Source organism: Lepidochelys kempii, chromosome 25, assembly GCF_965140285.1.
Source record: "Lepidochelys kempii isolate rLepKem1 chromosome 25, rLepKem1.hap1, whole genome shotgun sequence".
Classification (NCBI taxonomy): domain Eukaryota; kingdom Metazoa; phylum Chordata; order Testudines; family Cheloniidae; genus Lepidochelys; species Lepidochelys kempii.
In genome coordinates, this window is record NC_136404.1 from 7,112,761 (window position 1) to 7,136,095 (window position 23,335).

General features: G+C 55.5%; 1 protein-coding gene across 1 annotated transcript in view; it reads left to right on the forward strand.

Annotated features, from left to right (window-relative positions):
* The first annotated feature begins 15,716 nt into the window (after positions 1–15,716).
* Positions 15,717–23,335, forward strand: part of UNC13A (unc-13 homolog A) — a 122,489-nt gene continuing 114,870 nt past the window's right edge. The window contains exon 1 of the mRNA XM_078850628.1: positions 15,717–15,961. Within this exon, the coding sequence (XP_078706754.1) occupies positions 15,940–15,961 (22 nt within the window). The 5' untranslated portion in view covers positions 15,717–15,939. The remainder of the gene's footprint in view (positions 15,962–23,335) is intronic.

Consider the following 23,335-nt stretch of genomic DNA (forward strand, 5'->3'; position numbering starts at 1 on the left):
GGTAACCCCCCACGGTGGGTCTCTGTGGTGATAACTAAGAACCCTGTGTAACACCGCACGGAGGATCTCTGTGACAACAGCCAAATTCCCTGTGTAATTCCACACAGCGGGTCCCCGTGGTGATACCCATGATCCCTGTGTAAGCCCACATCCCCATGGGGATAGCCAAGATCCCTGTGTAACACTTCATGGCGGGTCTCAGTGGTGATAACCAATTCCCTGGGTAACACCGCACAGAGGTGATACCTAAGATTCCCGTGTAACACGGCACGGGGGTCCCAGTGGTGATAGCCAAGTTCTCTGTTTAACCCTGAATGGCAGGTCCCCATGTCGATAGCCAAGATCCCTGTGTAACACGGCACGGCGGGTCCCCATGGTGATAGCCAAGATTCCTGTGTAACCCCACACAGTGGATCTCCGTGCTGATACCCAAGTTCCCTGGGCAATCCTGCCTGGCAGGTCCTCATGGTGATAACCAAGTTCCCTGTGTAACACCGTGCAGAGGATCCTGGTGGTGATAACCAGGAACCCTGTGTAACTCCACACGGTGGGTTCCCATGGTGATAGCCAAGATCCCTGTGTAGCCCAGCACGGAGGGTCTCCGTGGCAATATCCACTCGGTGCTGCGCGGGGGTCGGCTGACAGGAGTGCCAGGCAGTGTGTGCCAAGGGCACGTCTCTAACGTTGGCCTGGGGCCTTCAATGGCGCTTTCACCATGGGGCTGTGGGGATTCTATACACATTTGTTTAAAATTAAATGTCGAAGGTAATTTGATGTTCGTTACTGGGATGAACCAGACCCCTACAAAAGCCGGGCATGGGCGGGGGGCCTGCGTGCTCTGCCCATACACTGCAGAGCTGGCCCACAGCACACCCTGATATTCCCGTCCTCATCTCCTTAACCCACTGCCCTCCTGCTATCTCAGCCCTGGGCTCCCCCATACCCAGAGCTCTGCTGACACCCCTCAGTCGTCACCTGCAGCCAGATGTATACTTGGACTTGGGGGTGTTCACCAACCAGCCTCCCTGGTGCAAGGGCGTCCTGGGGCAATGCTGACTAGCGGCCAGGGGCTTGACCCGCTCTGTGCACACCCCATTATACAGTCCCCCGACACACCCAGACTCCATGCCCCCTCAAACTGCAGCCAGCCCTGCAGGGGACAACACTTGGCTGACAAGTGCGAGCTGGTTTCACATACTTTCAAAGGAACTTGATGGACAGGTTTGGCCTAGGCACAATGAAATGCTCCATATGTCGCTGTTTAAAAAAAAAAAAGAGCGAGCGAGCAAGCGAGAGAGAGAGATCTTCCCAGGGTGGGACCTGGGAAAGTCTCCAGAGCCTCACTTTGTGGAATTACTGTACTTCCGCTGAGCGCATCAGCCAGCGTTCTGCCACAGAACCGGTCCAGAGCAGTGCCCAGGGCTGGGTCGTCCTCGTGGGGGGGTCCCTGCAGTCATTCGTAGCTGTTCTCAGAGTGGGACCCTTTGTCTGCCCCATGCCATAAAGAAATGGCCCCTGCCCATGGCCCCCTTGCCCCCTGGATCGCGACCCCCAGCGCAGAGAAAGGCAAGGCAAAGCCGGGCCCTCACGACACACCCAGCATCACCAGGGATGAGGCTATGACTGCAGAGCTCCAGGGGATCTTTTGCCGGGATGACTTACGAGGCAGGGAGGCGAGCTGGGCAGTTCAGAGCCCCCAGCTCCTTAGCTCCAGGCTAGTGTCGGATGCTGGTGCCCAAGGGTGCTGTCTGGCAGGCCACAAGTTGGTGGGTTACAGTCCTGCTCTAGGGGACAGGTGCCCGCCTCGCGACTTGGCACAGGAGTCAATGGCCAACCTGCTCCCTGGTGTCTGTGCCTGCCAACCCGGGCTGCAGGGCCAGCCTGTCTTGCCAGTGTTAAACTCCTGTAAGTAGGGAGACAGCATGGCCCTGGGACAGAGGCATTAGACTGGGATCCAAGAGAGCTGGGCTGTCTTCCAGCAACCACAGGCAATCACTCCTTTCTCAGGGCCTCAGTTTCCCCTCCCGCTCTTTGTCTGTCTTGTCTAGTTGGGTGGTGAGCTCCTGGGAGTAGGGCCCGGCTCTCCCGCTGTGTCTGTGCAGCCAGAGCCTGGCATGACTGAGCTCTGAACTCACTTGGAGCCTACAGCTGCTACTGCAGTAGAAATGATAATGAAAATGAACAGAGCTGAACAAGTCAACCACTGCCCAGGGTTGGCCCGACTCCTTGGCATCCATCTGGTCTTTGCCCACAGGCGGAAGTTCTCGGATTCATTCCTTATGGAAGCTGAGTCACTGGCTTCTCTCCCAGCTGCTCCTAGGCTGTGTCTGCACTGCAGAGTTAACCTGAGCTTATAACTCAAGTCCCGTCCACACACAACACCCCTCTGACTGGGGCTGCCTGGCTCGGCCGGGGGTAAAGGCCACAGCTCGCGGGGATGCGATTCACCAGCTGCTGACGTGTCTGCTCTTTGGCCCGATTGCTCCGTGGCATTGTGTAGCCTGGATGCTCCTGCCGAGCTACCTCGCGGGCAGTTCAGACGCAGGCCGAGCCCTTGCGCAGGGAACCTTCCACCAGCTCTCGATGGCACCCGACAAGGCCAGGTGACATTTCCTAATGGTCCCTTCTGAAAACTTAACACCAGCTCCCCCCAGAAACCTGGGAAATGACCCTGGGTGCCCTGGAGGGGCAATTACCCTGGAGGGGCAATACCTCCCCCTCGCAAGCACCGAGTCCAGGGCTTTAAAACAACATGACCCTTGGGAGCGGGGTGGGACAACCGGCAGAATGAACTTGGGAAAGGCAGCGATGAATAAATGAACTCTGGTAAGTAGGACTCTCTGCCCCAGGGTGGCCCAGCCCCGGTCCTCTCCCAGCTGGGAGTAGCTGATGGGGTCCAACCTCTCCCCCTCCCCCACACAGGTGGGTTGATGGAGCCCAAGGGTTCAGGCAGGGCTGTGGGGGCTGCTTGGCCACCTGGCATGATGTCGGCGGCGCTTGCTGTCTGGGAATCCTGCACAACAGTCCCTCGGCGGCTTGGCCTAAGGCACCTCTGCTCCAGCTACCACCTCGTAGCCACCTGCTTCTTGAACACACTTCCCCTCCTTCGTCGGCTACTGTCTTCTCCCTGGAGCCGGGACCAGGCCTTCCATCTCTCTGCTCACCCACGGGCCTCTGAACACTCTGCAAAGGGAGCTCAGTGACATGAGACCTTCCTGCAGATAGGGAAACTGAGGCACGGAGCAGCACGGTGACTCCCCCAAGGGTACCCAGTAGGTTAGTGTCAAAGCTCAAAGCTGAGCCCAGCTCTCTTGGCCCCTAGGCCAGGATGTTACAGTGCAGACCACCCTGCCTTTCCAGTGGCCACCAGGGGTGGTCGGGTGCATAGGAGCACAGCACTGGACACCTACCACAGCGGGTGGGGCGTGTGCTTTTGGCTATCCCACCCACTCGAGGATGGAGCGAATGAGCCCTGACCCTGGGGCCGCTGTGCTGGGAAAGCCCCATGTGCTTTGAAGCCCTAGCCGGCCGACTTCCTCGAATCCTGCTGCTTTTTGAATCTCATTTCTCAGCACTGCCTGCCAGCTCTGCATGATTCCCAGCCACGCCTCTTGCTCAGCCTCTCCTCTGCCGCAGCTCCCTCCCCACACCCCATTCCTGGCAGAAGTGGTAGCACTGGGGGGAACCAGCCAGGCTGGCAGAGTCCCCTGCATGCCTGTGTAGCACCGGGGACACAATGGCATACTGCCAAGGATCCTGATACCCTCAGCCAGCCTGCCCATCAGTGCCCAGTTATCTATGATTTGCAGGGTGCTGGAAGGGGGCAGTGGAGGGCTGGCACTGAAGAGAAGATCTCTACAAACTCTTAGCAGTAGTTGGGCTTTTATCCACCCTGTAGACTTCAGCCAGCCCTTTGGGAGGAACACACACAGTGCTCACTGTAGGAGTGCAGGGCACCAAAGTGTGCAACACAGCATGGGAGGGCATCAAATATACATGGCATATATATTTGATGGCATGATAAACTCTCCCTCCGCTGAGACAGGATCATCCCTGCGCAGCTGGGGGCCACAGGGATTCACTCAAAGGGCCCTGACTGGGATGCGAGAGGAAGCCTAAGTGCCAAACACCAGCTAACGCTCAGCAGGATTAGAACGCAGGTGCCGTGGGTTTAGGCACATTAATTGCTAGCCCCTGAGCTGAAGGAGATCTCTGCTAGTCAACGCTGATAGTCACAGAGCTGTTCTCATCAGGAGATCTCAAAGCACTTTTCCGAGCAGGTCAGTATCATTATCCCCATTTTACAGATGGGAAAACTGAGGCACAGGGAGGGGAAGTGACTTGCCCAGGGTCACCCAGCAGGCCATTGGCAGAGCCAGAAATAGACTCCGGGTCTCCGGAATCCCAGTCCAGTGCCCTATCGTGTCCTGTACTACCTGGCTGAGGGGCACAGTGAGGTCGGAGGGCATGTGCAAAGGGAGCCTGTGAACGTTGCCTAACGAATCCTGGTGGTCGCATCTCCTGGCTATTTACTGCACCAGCCAGTTGCAGTGCGATGGCTAGTAGTGGCCCATTGCTGGTCTCTGCTGGCTGGATTCTCTGACCGGCTCCAGGGCATGCAATCATGTCTCCTTCCAGTGGCTGGGAGTCCCCAGGGATCCAAGTCCTGCCCCTGGGAATGGTGATTCCCCTGAAGCTCAGGTCAGAGATGCCTTTTGCTTATGAGCCTAGGGGCCGAACATGTGTATGGCCACCACGTATTGGTGAGTACAGAGGCTGCAGCCAGCGAGGGGCAGCATGGTCTAGTGGGGGAAGCAGTAGGCTGACACTTCGCAAACCTGGATTCTGGCCTTGGCTCTGACTTGCTGCGTGACCCCTCCCCAGCTTTATCCGGGCTGTCTGTCTAGGCTGGCAGCTCTCACTCTGTGGCTCTGCATCTCCCAGCACAATGGGGCCCTGATCTCTGTTGTGCCCTGGGCTACTGTAAGCCAGATAGTAACATCCTGTCAGCTGCCCGGCAGCCATGCTCTCAGGATTGTCTCCTGCACTTAGGGGATTAAATTCTGGGAATGATAATGTGGAAGAGTAAATTTGCAAACTGCATGATTTATAATGTTCCATTGATAAAACCTAATGACTTCCTCCTCTGCTGAGCCTTCCGCTCGCCAGCGGGCCTCGCTGCATCACCTTTGATGCATCCATCCATGACTCAGGTGGCCAGAGCAGACAGGTCCAGGCTGCTGATGCATCCAGCTTCCTCCGCGGGCACTGAACCAGACGCACAAGTTCTGACCTGCTCTGTCACCCACAGGATGGGGGAATGTACAGGCTGCTGAACGTGGCCAAGCAGCTTCCACGTCAGAGGGGTGTTTTCTGGGCAGTTTCACCAGGACATGGGCTGTGGGGCACTGGCTGCTGTCCAGATGGCATGGAACCCAAGGGACATTCCGTTTTCCCAAAGACAAAGGCAATTACATTACATGCTTCCCAAGAGGACTGGCAATTCAATTTGGGGTTTGTTAGCGCAGGCCAAATGAGAGAGGAGCTGGCTTTAATGGCTTTGCCCTTTGCATTATGATCTAGTGGCCAAGGGGCACTGCTTTCGTGGTTTGGCCACTGCCATTCGCAAAAAACTTTCCAGAGAGGCAGAGCTCCATCTGAGCCAGAGACCATTCCTAACTTGGGGCTGGGTCCTGCACGTCTCGCAGGTTGGGGCGTGCCCAGCCCCTCTGGGCATGGAGCAGCATAGCCCCGGGAGCAAATCTATGCTCCGGACGGCGGAGGAGGAAGAGAGGCTGGATGCTTTGAACTGGGTGTCAGCTAGTGGTCTGGGCTGGGGTCTCCCCCCTGCCCGTGTGCCACAGGATCCATCACTGGTGACTTGGCCATTAGGTGGTTCCCTGCAAGATGCAGTAGGAGCTTCATTTTGGACCTGGGCATCTCCCCCATAGCTGTGCTGCAGTCACGTGGCAGACAGCTTCCTCCCAACGCATTTTCCAGCCACTGGGCAGAGCCCAGGCTGTGCCGTCTAGAACATCCCCGTGTCCTACCCACCCTCTGTACACACTTGGGTGACCATGCCAGACCTGTGCCAGCACAGAGGCGTGATAATGGGGCCGGGGCCAGCTTCTCTTGGGTACTTCCATTAATGATTCACTGCATCCCAGGGCCCCAGTCCCACCTGCACATATGTTTGGGGGAGGAGGGGCATCTTCCTAAATCTGGGGCTCCCGACCTAGGTGGATGGGGGAAGTCCCAAGAGGGGAGAGTGCCTCTGGATGGTATGATCCTGCTGCAGTCCACCACTGCTCTGGGTAGGTTCCAATGCAGCCAGCTGCATGATGCAGCGTCGTCTAGAATACCCACAGCCATGGGGAAGGACAGTCCTGGTATTTCAGAGTCCCGTCCCCTCCTCCCCCCGTGGATGGGTTTGGGGCACCTCCGAAGGCAGGCTCTGTGACCTGTGTGGCTGGGTCAGGTTCCAGCAGAGAGCAAGAGATTTCTAGCTGCACCTCCTGAGAGGGCGTGAAACCAAATCATGTTCTTAGCCCTTCCCATTTGCACCTCACTGAAATGTGGTGTCCTAGGACCGAGCCTGGGGAAAGGACAGTACACCCAGCACCTGTGTGCCCTGAATGAAGCTTCACAACCCCCCATCCATGGCAGAAGGAGAGATTATCCCCTTTTTACAGGTGGGGAAACTGAGGCACAGAAGCTGACTCCACTGCTAAACAGTGAGTCAGAGCTGGGTCTAGGACTCACAAACCTGATTCCCACACCTGTGTGATAACCTCTAGACCAGGGAGGAAGGCACCCAAGGGTCTCATAGATTGTATGACCAGCTGATCAGTCCATGAGCTGCCAGAATTTACTAGTGTTCTGAAGGGTTTGTGACTTGGGTGGTAGGGAAGGACGCATATCAGAGGGTGGGTAATTAACCACTGGGCTGCGGTGGATTCTCCATCACTAACAATTGGTGAATCAAGACTGGATGTTTTACTTAAAGATCTGCTTCAGCTCACCCTGGAATTAACCCCGGGAAGCCCCCTGGCCTGGGCTGTGCTGCTCAGAGATGGGATGATCACAATGGTCCCATCTGGCCTTGCCATCAATGAGGTTCCAGTTTACCAGGCCCAGGGCTTGGCGGTGGCGAGGTGCATCGAAGGCCTGGTGGGCCCGAATACGAGCTCGCAGGGTGGAGGAGCGAAGGACAGTGACGCACCCGACCGCAGTGCAGGGAGCTGGGGTGAGTGTGTGGAGGGGTGCTAGAGAGGGCTGCGGCCTGTCTCTTTTCATGAGTCGCTTCTCAGTAGCGGAGGAATTGGAGCTAGGTTCGAAGAGCCGGCAGTGGGAAGTACCAAAGTCACATAGCCAGATAGCCTGACGAGCCCCCTTCTCCTGCTGGGAGCACCCCTGATTTCCCCAGACGAGCAGGGAGAAGCTTAGCTAGTGCACGGAGGTGAGACCTGGGAGGAAAAGCCAGGTGTTGTGGGGGTGGGGTGAGCCCGTGCATACTGCTCCTTCCCTGCTCCTGGAACTGTGATGGGGGGGCAGGGTATAAACCCCACGCTGGCAGTGACAGGCGTACAGGGAGCCAGAGATCCCGAGTAGCCCCAAGGGGATTAGACACCCCAAGGGGATTAGACCCAGCTGGGGAGAACCAGGCTGGGTGGCTCCTATACAGGGGGACTGCAGGGCCAATGGGAGGGGGGAATGGAGAGAGGAGGCCAGTGGTATGAAGCGTATACCCCAGGCCTGGAGGATGTGTTCCTGGGAAAGGTGTCCGCGGACAGGTGGATGTAGGAACAGTCTGGGGACGCAGTGGGGGCTTGTAGGGAGCTGCTTAAATGCAGGGTCCCAGGGCTGGAAGCCAGAGGAGAGGGTGGCCTGGGATCCGGGCTGGGTTCCTGGGCCATCCCCAGACAGATAGGAACTCCCTCCTCAGGAAGAAGTGGGAGGGACTGAAGAGCCCTTGCTGGAGCTGATGACCCGATGCAGGTTGTGGGACTTTTGGCCTGTGGACTCTCTGGCCCCGGAAGGGGAGAGATTATGAATGGCCTGGCCTGAGGGCTGGAGCTGTGAGAAGAGACTGACTGTCACAGCACCGAGCCGCTGTCAGGCATTGTCACCGCAGCGCCATGCCCAGCTGTGAGGGGATGTGCCGGCTGGTGATTTGCTCCATTTCAGGACCCAGTGCGGCACTGAGGGTACTGGTCCCCGAGGTGCTGCCACCTCTGGTGACGAAGGGGGAACGTTCTGTAATGTTTTCATGAATCCTATGAGTGCCTCAGTTTCCCCTGTATTTCACATGGCTACCCGGTGTGGGGTGGGGGAAGGACTGTTTGCTTTGAGGGCAGGCTAAGAGACAAGTTATGAATGTCTCCTGGCAGTCTGAGCCAGGATGGGCCAATTAATAGGATGGGTGAAGGCCAGCCCTGCATCAATGGAGGGTCTGAGAATACAATGGAAAACCCAGTCCCCATGACACTGACACCCAGCATCCAACACCCCAGAAGGAGGAGGGTTCCCCACCCCTCCCAGCATGAGACTAAAGGGGTGGGAAGGGGTGAGGTGGAAGGACAGGAGTTGGCTGCTGGAAGGAGTCGGGGGGCTCTGACCTGGGAGCTGACCGAACACAGAGGCTGAACAGTGGGGTTCCTTACAGCTTGGCTGGGCTCCGGGCTCAGCAGGATGATCTGTGCTTTAACCTTCCTCCCGCCGTGCAAGCCTAGGACTCCCCATGCTGTGTTCCGGGTGACTAATCAACCCGATTGTTCCGACAGCACTGTGTATGCGTCACTGTCAATGCTTGGCATGGTGCAGAAATCCCTGCGGAGTGCACACGTCTCTCTCAGGCCTCGCTGAACCGCGCTCCGGGTGTGACACAGGAGTGAACGTAAGAACGGCCACACTGGGTCAGACCATCTAGCCCAGTGTCTTGTCCCTGCCGGATGCTGCTGAGGGAATGAACCGAAATGGGCAGTTTATCGTCTGATCCATCCCTTGTCAGCCGGTCCCAGTTCTGGCACTCCTAGAAGAGTGGGAGCCCGTGGGGGTCTGGCACACGGCAGAGACTCCTCCGAGAGACTGTTCCAAAGCTGGGGGTGCAGCACCGGTCCTCCTAGGGGAGATTCAAAGCCAAGGTTGCCTTTGTTCAAAGATCACACTAGCTCGGGTGTCCTGGGCAAATTCCAGCTCCACCCACCCGCCTAGCTCCAGGTACTTGCAGCAGAATAGGGTGTGCGGCTTCCTAATCCCTTGTGGAGGAGCTGCGAGCCATTCCTGTGCAGCTGGGAGTCCTGGTTTCTTTGCATTGCAGCAGCCACAGCTGAGACTGTGCTAGAGTGCGACAGCCCCTGCCCCAGAGAATGACAAGCCGAACCGAGAAGGCAGCCACGGCGCTCTGAAAAGAGCTGTTGACCCCATTGTACAGCTGGGGAATTGAGGGACTTGGCCAAGATGCCCCAGGGAGTCAATGGCAGAGGCAGGAATTGACCCCATGTCTCCTAATGGTGGTTTATTGCCTTAGCCACAAAATCTATGCTCCTCTGTGTACTGGGAGGGGGGCGGGGGGGACTGTCTTTACCACCCAGCAGATCCGCCCCACCCCCACTTCATGCTCTCTTGGCCAAGGAGTGATTCGATGAACAGCTGTTTCAAGATGTTCCCCCTCCTCAGCGGAGGGTCACTTCTGCCCTGCTCCAAAGGAAGAACGGATAGGGTTGGTGGCGGGGGGAGAACTGCTCTTGTCTCCGCTCAAGGGCCATCCATATTCATTGGCCAACATAAATGATAGCCACTAGCCCCCCGGCACTGCATTCCATTACAGCTGAAATCTCCCCTGGGCATCCCTGGGAGGCATGTGGCCCTGGTTTGGTGGCTTGGTTTATACGCTCACAGGGAGCCTTTAATGGAATTAAACAAGAAAACTCAGATGGGACTGGGAATTTAAACCAGATGCTGATTTGCTGAGCTTTTCCCACACACTGTATGGAAGGTTGAAGTCTGGTTTCTTAAAGGGACAGAGGCAAGGAAGGTAGGGTTAACATTTAGGACTTGGCTTGAAAATAAACACTCATGTTAATAGGGAGATTTTCGTGGTTTTCCTCTGATTTCAATGTCCTTGCTAAAGTCACCAGCTTTCGTTATTCCCAGCACCACATGGAGGCATCAGGTGAGAGTGGGAGGTCCCATTGTGCAGGGTGCTGTACATACCAAAGGGTGAGAGCCAGTCTCTGCCCCCCCCCCAAAGACCCTGCAGTCTAAATAGCAGAGCTGGTCAAAAATGGGGGTGGGCTACGTTCCTGCAAAAATTTCTGGTGAAATAATGGTTTTGTCTAAATTTTGCACCAAACATGTCAATTGTTCAGCAGAGACGGGGGGGGGGGGTGGTGAGATCGGTTATTGCCCCAACTTCCACTGGGGAAAGAGATAAACTTCCGAGCTCTGCAGGGCTCCTCCCGAAGACCTGAGGAAGAGCTGTGTGGTGCTCGAAAGCTTGTCTCTTTCACCCGCAGCCATTGGTCCCGTAAAAGATATTCCCTCCCCCATGTTATCGCTCTAAGAGCCTTGGGCCGACAGGTTTTCAGCACAATTTTAATGTCCCTGCATTTAGGCTGAGAACCAAAACGATTTCCTTTTCCGCTGAAACGCTTTGGGTTTGGGGGCTGAGAGCAGGCACTCTTCATGGGGGGTGGGGTGGAAACAGTTCCAATGGAAAAAAGGAAAGGAGGACTTGTGGCACCTTAGAGACTAACCAATTTATCTGAGCATGAGCTTTCGTGAGCTACAGCTCACTTCATCGGATGCAAATGTTGACCAGCCCCATGAACTAGACAAAGCAAAGGACCAATTATTATCCCCATTTTATAGATGGGAAACTGAGGTTACGAGCAAGTGAGAGACTTGTCCAAGGTCACCACTGGGATTTGAACACAGCTTGACTCCTGGATCTCAGCCACTCCAGGGGCCCAAAGAGGCAGGCTGTGTCAGCTGGGCCCCTTGGGCCGCAAGTTACCGTTCTGACTTGCTGGGGGTTTGTACCTGCTCCGCCCTTACTTTACCCCGTGTCCATGATGACACAAGGCGCAGGGCTGGGGGGAATTCTTAAAAGCCACCCTTGTCCCCACCTCTGTCCCAGCTCAGGGACTGGGAGTCTGGACCAATTTCTTCTGTGTAGCTACTTCCCAGATGTCTGGCTGACGTATGCCTCGGCCTTGTGGCTGCTGCATGAGTCCAGCCTGGGGTGCCAGGCGTCTGGTCTCCGACCGGAAGGCCCGGTCGAAAAGGGACCCTGGCGGCCCCGGTTGGCACCGCCGACCAGGCTGTTAAAAGTCCGCTCCCTGCCTGCCCTAGCTCGGCCCGGCTCCCGGAAGCGATCACCAGGTCCCTGCAGCCCCTAGGCACAGGGGCAGCCAAGGAGGGTCTGTGCACTGCCTCCACCCTCATGGCCGGCTCCTCAGCTCCCATTGGCAGGGAACTGCACCCCCGTGGAGCTGCGGGGGCGGCACCCGTGGGCGCAAGGGCAGCGTGTGGAGCGTCCCTGGCCGCTCATGCACCTAGGGCTGCAGGGACCTGGCAGCCACTTCCTGGGAGCTGCGGTAAGTGCTGCTGGGCCTCCGCACCCTGAACCCCCTGCCCCAGCCTGGAGTCCCCTCCTGCACCCAAACTCCCTCCCAGAGCATGCACCCACCCCAACACCCTGCCCCAGCCCACCCCACTCCTGCATCCCAAACCCCTCATCCCTGGCCCCACCCCAGAGCCCACACCCCCAGTCAGAGCCCTCACCTCCCCTCCGCACCCCAGGCCCCTGCCCCAACCTGGAGCCCCTTCCTTCACCCCAAACCCCTCATCCCTGGCCCCACCCCAGAGCCCACACCCCCAGTCAGAGCCCTCACCTCCCCTCCGCACCCCAGGCCCCTGCCCCAACCTGGAGCCCCTTCCTTCACCCCAAACCCCTCATCCCTGGCCCCACCCTGGAGCCCACACCCCCAGCCGGAGCCACCTTCCTTATATGAACAAAGAAGCAGCTGACTGTCCCTTTTGTTGATTTCCAGTCAATCTTTCTTCCTGCAAACACTGCGGGTGAATGCATGTTCGAAGGATGCCACAGTGTTCTTGGCTTCCTGTCGCCTGGCATTAAGACTGATCCGCAGTTGGGCAGATCAGTACAGCCCGTACTGAGTTATGGATTGTCTGACTTAACACGGTCAGACTGGCTGGGTAGTTTGGGGTTTTAAAAAAAAACAACCCAACCCAAGCCAACCCTTTTCATTTGAAAGTGGCTCCGAGATCTGCCCTGGGGCTGCTGTTACTGCTGTGCGCTGAGACCAGGATGGGCTGGACTGTGCTGGGATGTCGTGGATCCTCCATCACTTGCAGCCTTTAAATCGAGATGGTTTTTAAAAGAGATGCATCTAGCTCAACCATGAGGTATGGGCTGGCTGCAGGAGCCACTCTGTGGCATTCTCTGGCCTGTGCTATGCAGGAGATCAGACTAGATGATCAGAAGGGTCCCTTCTGGCTCTAATACCTGTGAACATGACCCTTAGGGAGTAGCTCATTCTCCTTTGTGTCCTGCATCTTGTGCAGTCATTGGCACCGGTGCGAAATCTATCTTAGGTGCTTATATGACCATGAGCGGCAGGTGAGCCCCTGAGCCCCCATGGCTGGAGGAGGCCCGGTCCGCCTCCCCAGCCGCACTGGACTCAAGTGCTGGCCCAAGTCACCGGCCTGACCCCCAGGCTGGCCCGAGCCGCCCCTGGCCGCCCCAGCCGGCAGCTGGTCTGAGGTCCAGGCTGCTGGCTGGAGCTGAGCCCCTACTGGCTTCAGGGGAGAGGGAAAGGGAGGGTGGGGCCTTGGGGCGGAACATGGGCAGGGCCATTGGCTGGGTCAGGGGAGGCTCAGCCTGCCCTGGCCTTTGATACCCGTCGCCCATGTCTATGACCCCCATTACCAAAGCATCTGAGCACCTCACACTTTCCCAACAGCCCTGGGAGGCAGGCCAGGCCCGGCATCCCCATTGTACAGGTGGGAAACTGAGGCCCAACTCCTCAGATGTATCTAGGCACCTAACTCCCATTGACTCATCCCAGGAGACAGGGAGTCAGCAGCCGAGTGCCTATGGAGCACTGGTACCCGGGGCTCTGCCCATCGGGCCATCCTTGTGCTGCCGTGGCGACCTGCTACCCCCAGGTGTATAGGACGACACAAAGTGCAAAGCAGTGAAAACTCAGGCCCTACGTGTGAATTTTGCTTTTGTTTCCTCCTAACCGTATTTTCAGTGGCTTCACATAAGCCCGCAGGAAAGCAGGAATTTCAAAGGGAACGAGACAGTATTAAAAACAAATCTATCTCATGAGATTCCCACATCTCAGCCTGTTTCGGAGTCGGGGTACAGTAGGGGAAGCTGCTCCCCACCCCACGCTGGGTCTGTTCTGTGGATTTAATTTACCCAGGGTCGTGGTGGCGTATCCACCACTGGCAAGTTTTAGAGCCCAATTGGATGTTGGTCTAACAGACCTGCTCTAGGAGTGATTTGGGGAAGCTCTCAGGCCTGAGTTATACAGGAGCTGAGGCCAGGTGATCACAACAGTCCCTCTTGGCCTTGGAGAATATCAGCTCAAGGCTTCAGTCTTCAGGGCTTTCCGCCACCGGCAAGCTGCCAATGTCATGGGGCCTGCCCTCAGCACAGCAGTCTCGCTGCCCTAATTCACCTGCCTAGGGCCCCAAGGGGATGCCCAGGGGCCATTCCAGCATCTAGGAATAGCCAGGGTGCAGCAGTGCTCCAGCCATGTCCTCAATCTCATTCCTATACCCTCCCGCCCAGCTACACCAGGGACTGCCAAGGGGCTGGCACAGAGCCAGGATTTCCCCAGTGCCGTAGACTGCCCCGGTGGCCATGGGTACATCCGCTTTATGGCTTCGTTGTGCTGCTGCAGGGGTGACAAGGGCCCAGATCACAACAGGGGATCAGGCTCCAGGGGTGCACCTGAGCCAGCATTGACACCTGGCCCACTGGAGGTGTCATAGCCACTCCATAGACGGCCTCCAAGCCATCGCTGAGCAGTACGGGAACCTGCCAGAGGAGACCCCAAAAGCCGGCTCCTTGGTGCTAGCAGAGGGTGTATGTGATGCCTTGTGGGTAAGGCACCGGTGGGACTGACTTCCTAATGTCTCTTCTTTCCATCTGTTAAATGAGATTAATCACACTGACCCACAGGCTTGGGGGAAATTCATCCTTATTTGGGAGATTCAGACACTGCAGCCTTGGAGGGCTTCGAATCATGGAGACACGTGATCAGATCAGCAGCTGAATAAGCCAGCCGTCTGCCAGACTCTTCAGGGGCTGAGCCTGGGCTACTTAGGAGCCAAATGTGGCGCTGAGGTGGATTGATACAGTCTGAGTGCGGAAACCTGCCACCCCAAGCCATGCAATGGACTAGACAGAGGGCTGGAAGGCTGAGCCACCATCGGGGGGAGAGGGGTCCGAAAGGGTGCAAGAAAACAATGCTACGATTTCAGTTGGTTCCTAAGATCCAGCTCTTTGCTGAAAAGTGTCAAAGTTAAAATGGCACCATCGTACCCAGAGGAGCTGCTGTCGGGGTGAGAAATTTGCCCCTGTGCAGAGGGCCAGCAGAAGGGCCAGGCAGCCCTTAAGCCCATTCCACTGAGCTTTGCCAGACCCCATCTGGCCTGCATTTCAGAATTGTTACATGACCTGCGGTGACAGGGGAAGATGGGCCATGCTTACAGTGGCCTGAAGAAAGGGGTGGGTCTGCCATGAGCCGGGAGGAGCAGCGTTAGTAAGACAGTGCTTAAAGCATGCTGCTCAGGAGCCCAGTGTGGTTTTTATAGCTATCCTTGCTGGGTCCGTGTCCCGCTGTGACCTCCCCCATTGTATACCCTGGCAGTGGGCTTTGCACAGGTGTCACTCAGGGCAGGAGGTGTGATGAGGTCCCAAGATAGCACCGTGGGGTGGGGGGAGGGTCCAGGAAGAGGGGAGAAGGATGTTCTTGTGCTTAAGCCAGGGGACTGGCGTTTTGGAGACCTGCAACCCACTCCAAAGCTGCTACAATGTGTGTGACCTGGGATAGTCCCGGTGCCTCCGTTTCTTTTCTGTCAAATGGGGATGATGCTAAGACTTGCTGACCCAGCAGGGGCATTGGGAGGCGAATGTTTGGGAGGCACTCACATAGCAGGGTGCAGGGGACCACAGAGACTCAGCAGATCCAGGCTGTTTTACTGCAGCTGTGAATCTGGCCCTCACCTCTCGGGGCGGGAGGGATCTTTCTATTCCTGAGCTGAGCCAGTCTGACGTGGAGTGAGCGCCAGACCCAGACACCCAGCCCTCTGATGCTCTTTGGACAGGGTGCTCTTCAGAGCAGGCCCCTCCCCAGACCTCCTTGGTCCAGATACCGGACCCCCCCACACACACAGACAGCCCCAGAAAGCACACCAAGTCATGCATCAGAGGGGGAAATAAGCAGGTTTCAGGTGAACAGTAGCCCAGCTGCGGGGTGGGGGGCGATCTGGTCCCAAAGCCAGGTACATAATGGTCGATGGCCCACGGCCTGCGAGTGCTTTCGGTGCTGGCGAGCCAAGGGGATTCTCTGGATGTGCATTATTCATACACACACTTCCACTGACAGCCAGCTTGGGTGCCTTTAAGAATAGACCCAACCCCAGCTAATCAGCTGCCACCAGTACACCCGCCTCCTGCCTCTCATCAGCTTGACGTCAGGAGCTGTCCATAGGCCTCGGTGCTGAAACAAAATGGCTGGCTGCTAGCGACCCGGGCGAGGAGCAGCCCACACAGAGGCAGATGGAGCAGTATGCAATTTTCTAGCAAGCACACACCCTTTCCCAAGCAGGCACCCAGCTAAGGGCTCACTCAGAAGTCCCCCGGAGCCCATGTGGTAGCAGACAAGAGGACGGAACATGTCTTTGCTCTGCGTTGGAGGTAAGGCAAGGACCAGCCCGGGTGTCTCTATTATATCTCCGGGCACACAGATTGGGTAGCTATGTGCAATACAGACTGCTCGGCTGCTTAACAGCTGGGAGTCGACCTGTGTGTGTTGCAACCCAGTGGCTCCGTCGATATATGAACCCAGCTAATGGGTGCAGGAACAGAGCATTAGAAACAGACACTGACCGAGGGAATTGGGGGGTGGGGGGAGGGCGTGAAATGGGGCTATTTAATAAATGATCCACTCTGGCAGCTGAAAGACCATTTCCTTCTTTCCCACCTTCAGCACATGGCTAATTTGTAGGTGTGCGTGTGCTTGCCTTTAGGATGCCTTTGTAATAACGGAGGAAGTCGATGGAAATCGTTGCAAGACCCACACATTTTTGTTTGCATTGAATAGCTCCTATCTGCCCCCCTGTAGCAACCGAGCCGTAGGATTTTTTTGGAAGCAATTATTGCGGGTGGATGGGGTTGGTATTTATTACATGTTAGAGTCTAACTATTGGGATTTAAAGAGGGCAGCTGAATGTGGGTTAATCCTAGAGCTGCTTTCTCTGCAATGATGGTTAACCCTGTGCAGGGCATTTGCACTGCTAATTTATACCAGAATTGATTTTCACTTTTTTTTGGCAAGCTATTTTTGTATTTTTGTAGCGAGGAGTGATTTGCACCTTCTCTTTAATGCACTGGGGGGGGGGGTTCTCTCCTTTTGAACCAATATTAATTCCAAACCTGTCTTTCTAATGCCGTTTTATTCATTTTGAAGTCAGTAAGTTGAGAGGTGACATTTGGAAAGATCGCTTAGTTTATACTTGGCATTTTACAGCCCATCTGAGGGTGTGTGTGAGAGAGGGAGTGGCGGGGGGGTTTCCATGTACATCCATTTAATGTTAAACGTGTCAGTATTCTTGTTCTGATCCATTTCCAAAGAACTAGCAATGTCGTCATACATACACATACACATACACATAAGGGATCGAGAATAAGCTGCTGGCTGGGGCTGAACTTTTAAGGATGTGGAGCATGGAATTTAGGAGCCTTTTTATGATTTTGAAAAGGGTCCCAGTGGGGAGGGAGGTGGCTGGCTAGTAGCACTATGCCTCGCATACACTAATCCTGCTTTGAAAGCACTCGGTGGGACAACCTCCAGGATTTAGACAGATGTTTATTTGGCAAAGCTCGGTTGTTTTCAGGGAGCAGTGGTCCCCCCAGTGTGCTGGCTTCCCGGCTGAATATGCCACTGCATGGAGCCCGTCTGAAAGCCGGGGCGCTCAGCAGTGTGCGAGCCTTCCCCACAGCAGCTTCATTCACAAAACCCAACCCAGTCTAGAACACCCAGCTGGCATTGTTAGACGGTCTTTGCATATTTGGCAGGTGCACTGAAAGAAATTGCATATGGGGGGAGGGGAAGAAGAGGGGGATGACACAAATGATGCCCTCTTACCAGAGCTTGTCCCAGCAGACCTTTCTGGAGGCGATCGGCTTTGCATTCAAAGCCGTGTGTCTGCCTTTGGAGGAAACCCATAGAAATGTTAAGGAATAAAGCACCCCCTTTGCCCACCATGCCAGCCGGAAAGAGTCAGGGCCAGCCCACCCGATCCAATTACACTGCTCTATTTACATGTTCCATTGATCAGTCCCCTGAGCCTTGGGCATATGCATGCAAATTAATAAAGAGCCTGCCATAAATGATTGGGGAAATAGCCTTTTGCTGCCTTGCGGCGCCCTGTGGATTGATGAGGGGGCGGGGTGTGCTGGGAAGGGGGGGTGGATTCTTATTATTAAAGGTTTCTCCTATAAATCACGGCGCAGATTGTTCGGTGTGCTCCAGCGACAGGCTTCTGTTGAGAACAGTTTATGAATGAATTCACTACAGAGGATGGCGTCCTGTGGTTTGCTGGGTGGTGCAGCCTTCGATTTTTGGCAGGCTCTGAGTGCCTTCCCTATATGGCACGGATGTCCTGCCTTGGGCCCCGGCTCTGCCCTGGAGCCATGAGCATGGGTGTGTATGTGGTGCGGTTCACAGACTCCCTTGACGCCTGCCCTGCCAGGCTGCAGCCCCTCTTCCCGCTCCTACAGAACGGCTCATTGGGGTTCCAGCTGCACTTTGCCCTGCACCTCCTGGATTAGCGTCAGGGGGACCGGAACCGAGGGGCCACAGGGTCATGGCCCATCCACTTTTCACCATGGCCACAGCCCCCTGCCCCGCCTCTTCCCCCAAGGCCCTGCCCCCCAGGCCTGGCCAGAAGCTGGAGCCCAGCCCAGGGGGTCTGGACAGCTGTGGGGAGCTATGGACCCTCCACCCGCCTGGGGTGGGGGTAGGGGTCCCAAAAGCAGCCCCCGGTCTGTGTTCCCACCCCCCAGTCTCTCCGCAGGGCAGTTGGAGGGTCTCCCCATAGCTGCCCGTGCTGCTCTTATCATGGCCCAGTGTCTGCTCTTTGGCCCCCAAGACCCCCCCCCAGCCAGGCCAGAAGCTGAAGCCAGGTCGGGGTAAGAGCTGCGTGGGCAGCTGTGGGAAGTCTTGGGACCCACCTCCCCAGGCAGGTGGAGGAGCCTGGGCTCCGTTCCCCTGCTCGGCTCCGGCTTGGCCAGGGAGAAGCAGTGGGGCGGGGCCATGGAGGGGGCAGGGACTCATGCCCCTCCCCACATTGTTAGGAAGAATCCATCCCCCCTATTAGCGTACACTCCATCCGTGGCCCCACAAAGTCGTGAGACCTCCTTGTCAACCTCCTCCTGGCGCTGGCCAAGACAGCCAACCCTCACTCCAGGAAGAGGAAGCTGGATGGGGGTGGCTCTGTGACTGTGGCTCCCGTCCCCAGCCCCTCGTCCGATCACGCCTCCAAGCAGGATTCTTCTGGGCAGGGTCCACTGACTCCTCAGACACCCGTGAGCGCAGGTGGACACCGTCCGGGGTTCTCTGGGCTCAGTGATTCCTCCCCCTCAGTTGAGAGGGGGACCCACCTGTCCCCATCCCGGCATTAGGTATCCAGCACGCACGGCTGCCCATTGCACCTGGCTCTTGGTTTTGCCCTGGTTTCTCCCTGCCTTTCCCTTTCTTTTCCGTGCGGTTTGCAAGTTCCCCCAGCAGGTGCGTTAAAGGAGCACAAGTCTGGAAGCTTCGGAAGTCAAACCAGACCTTTGCTAAATTACTCGCCTCTGCCACTGGCATTTTAATGTCACTGTAAAAGCATCAGGGAAAAGTAGGGCAAGAAATCTGATGGCACATATTTATTTTTATGCACGGGGCTGGAGGATTTAAATAACAGGGCATGAGCCACACCCCCGCCTGCTTTTCTGACTAAGACTGACAGCTCTGAGCATCTTTCTTTAACGAGCACAGCTTCCAGGGGGCCGTCAACTCGGCTTAACTGTCATTTATTTCAGAGCCCTTCACAGGCACCGTAGCTCCAGGGCAGAACAAGTTAGATTGTTTGAATGCACAAGCTTAATTAACAATGGGCTCAGCAGGGTTCGCCTCACCGTTTTTTCTGAGCAGGCTTCCGGGTGGAAAAGGATCAAGGCCAGATTCTCAGCTGGGTTAAATCGATGGCCTTCCAGTGGCGTGACCTCACTGACGCCAGCTGAGAATCTGGCCCCACATCTTTAAGCGGCTTCAGATGCACTTGCTGCAACTTTGGGAAGTAACATGACGACAGTCCTCCCGGTTTTTGAGTCTATTTTTGCTTCCGTGTCTGATAGAGTCAGTTCACTCTTGCCCATGCCTCCCTGCTCTAAATTAAATCTTCTCCTCGAATCCTGAACAGGAACCGGAGCCCTACACAGATGCCCCCAGAAATCCCAGCGGAGGACTATATTCTGCTTGCCATTGTGGGTCCTACAATGAAATACAGCACAATAATAGCCAGGGCTGCAAACTGGGGTGTAGTGTGACCTCTATGAATGCAGGAGACACAAAAAACCGAGGCCAGCGCTGATCAGTGATCTCGTCTGATGAACATAAGAACAGCCATACTGGGTCAGCCCAATGGGCCAGCTAGCCCAGTATCCTATCCTCCGAAGGTGGCCAGTGCCAGGTGCTTTAGAGGGAATAAACAGAACAGGGCAATTATCGAGTGATCTATCTCCTGTCCTCCAGTCCCAGCTTCTGACTGTCAGAGGTTCAGGAACATCCAGAGCATGGGGTTGCATCCCTGTCCATCTTGGCTAACAGCCATTGATGGACCTATCCTCCATGAACTGATCTAATTCTTTTTTGAACCCAGTTATTGTTTTGGCCTTCACAACATCCCCTGGCAATGAGTTCCACAGGTTGACTGTGTGTTGTGTGAAGAAGTACTTCATTATGTTGATTTTAAACCTACTGTCTATTAATTTCTTTGGGTGACCCCAGGTTCTTGTGTTTATGAGAAGGGATAAATATCAATTCTCTATTCACTGTCTCCACACCAGCCATGATTTTATAGACCCCTGTCATCTCCCTCCTCAGCCATCTCTTTCCCAAGCTGACCAGTCCCAGTGTTTTAATCTCTCCTCATATGGAAGCTGTTCCATACCCCTCATCATTTTTGTTGTTCTTCTCTGTACTTTTCCAAGTTCTAATCTCTTTTGAGATGGGATGACCAGCACTGCACTCAGTATTCAAGGTGTGGGCGTACCATGGATTTATAGAGTGGCATTATGATATTTTCAGTCTTATTATCACTCCCTTTCCCAATGGTTCCCAACATTCTGGTTGCTTTTTTGACTGCCGCTGCACATTGAGTGGATGTTTTCAGAGAACTCTCCACAATGACTTCAAGATCTCTCTTGAGTCATAACAGCTAATTTAGACCCCATCGTTTTGCATGGATAGGTGGGATTATGTTTTCCAATGTGCATTACTTTGCATTTATCAACATTGAATTTCGTCTGCCATTTTCTTGCCCAGTCACCCAGTTTTGGAAGATATGCCTGTCCTTTCCACTGCACTTTAAATCGAGGAAGAGAGATCCTCAGCTGGTGTAAACTGGCATGGTCACATTGCCTTTGGTGGACCTGTCAGTCACACCAGCTGAGCATCTGGCCCTAGGTATCTGAAATACATAGAACAGTAAGAAATCACTCTTTCACACAGTTGGCCTGATTCTGTTTCCTTTCCTCCGACTGGGTGGGATCCAGTCCTGCGAGGAAGGCCCATGTGCCACTCACATCCTCCAAAGGGGGCTTGCTGGTGCACATGTAACGCGGACAGACCCCGGTTGGCAGGATCGAACCTGGGACCTCTGGAGTGTCATTCATGAGCCTCTACCGCATGAGCTAAAAGCCGACTGCCTGTTAGCTAAGGCTATAAAGCAGATTCATTTTATCTCTCTCTTTAAGTGGTCTCGGTCCCACTAGATGGGACAGAACCCCACCCCCAGGAGGTGTCTTGGTTACATGCACAGAGCCTGTGAGGGCCCTCTGCACATGAATGAATTCCACCTCCCAGGCCACCCTTTCCTTGGTGAGCCTCTTAGACAATGGATTCTCACCCGCCCAGCTGCACAATGCCATCTCTATTTGCTCACTAAGGCACTGATCCTTCTATCCGACCTACCCACTCGTCCAATGGGGCCCCTGGTGTGGGCCACATGCAGGATTGGGGGCCTCCTCCTGGAACGGGGCGGTTAGTTGCCAGCCTGACACAATGACAGCTCCTGGGAATATATTTAGCACCAGTGCGACGTTGGAGTCATTTCTTTGTGGATTCTTACTTCCAGGCGTCCTATAAATAGGAACTTGGGCGGTGGTGTTTTCTTGACGTTATTAAAGTGCCTTCCTGAAGTGTCTGTAATAGTAGGACGCTGCAAAATGTTTGTTCAAAGCCCTCGTTTTGAGAGGCTTAAAACAACTTCAGGTGGGTCAATTCAACATCCAAATTTCGCGTCGCAGCAGGGTTTGGGTGGGGGAGTCTGGAGGGGCTATTCTCCCCGGGTGGGTTAAAAGACTCCCTTGGCCATCCCTTCGCAAAACGCAATTCAAAATCAGCCCAAGCCAAGCAGCTGCTTTGGAGTGGAAAGCAGGGCCTGCCACAGCCACAGGGACAGGCAGGAAAGGAGCAGGAAGGTTCTGAGCCCTGTCTCTGCCTTGTGCTCCTAGTTACGCCTGCCCCAAACGCTCCCCGTTCGCATTTGGCCGCATTTTACCCCCTTTGTTCTGTGCCCCAGATACCAAGCGCTGCCCGGCAGTGGAGAACTGGCTTACGGTTCCCAGTGCGTTTAAACAGCAGAACATAAGAACGGCCAGACTGGGTCAGACCAAGGGTCCATCTAGCCCAGGCTCCTGTCTTCCGACAGTGGCCAATGCCAGGTGCCCCAGAGGGAATGAACAGAACAGGGAATCACCAAGTGATCCATCCCATATTGCCCAATCCCAGCTTCTGGCAAACGGAGGTTAGGGACACCATCCCTGCCCATCCTGGCTAATACCCGTTGATGGACCTAGACTGTAAACTGGCTTCCATGGAGTTACTCCTGATTGACACCAGAGAGAGAGAGGAGAACTGAGCCCTGGCTTGCTCCATAGCTCAGCAACACCCCCTGTGACTCCAGTAAAACAGGATTCAGGATTTGACCCCACTTGGAGCCCACGACTGTGTTCTCTGGGTGGCTTTACAAGGCTTAAGATACTCAAACTTAGTAAAAGAGACCAAGGCCCAGAGCCTTCATGGTAGCACCAAAGAGCCACTGAAATCAATAGGAGTTAAGCGCCTAAATACAATTGAAGATCTAGGACCAAGTTCCCTGCTGCTTGAACCAGACACCTAGGAAATCAGAATCCTATCCATGGAGAGGGTCTGGGCAGATCGTGCAGCTTGTGTTCACAGTCACCGGGTTCCTGCTCCATTGTATTTCTGCAGGCGAGTGAATTCCAAAGGCGTGGGGCCAGCCTCCACCCCTGCGGCCATCAAGTCCCAAAGTTCCAGGGACAGGCGATGACGGGGGATCGGAGCTTTGGTGGGTTCCCTTACACGTCCTTTCTGGGCCCAATGCATTAGCGTGCCAGGGAGCACTGGGTGCGGGAAGCCTGGGTTCTGGCCCTGTGAGGTACGTAGCGCGCAGCTAAAGGCAGGTGCGGTGAAAGCTGGGACTCAGGAATGGCCGTGTTAGCCTGGCCGCTCTTGCAGGGGCATTAAACACACCCCGAGATAGCAGCTGTCAGCTACTGGTCACCAGAGTCAGTGGGAGGTGGGATCCTGTCTCCCTTTGCGGATCCCAGCCTGAGGGTAGGTTGAGATGCTAAGGGATGTGGTGGTCTCCATCCATTCCCTAGCTGACCGGGGTCCCCAGCCCAAGCTGCCATCTGGCACCAGCTGGGCCCAACCTTGGTGATCTGAGCGGGGCAGTCGAGAGATGAATGAGGCTGTAGCGTGAATTGTCTCTGCTAGAG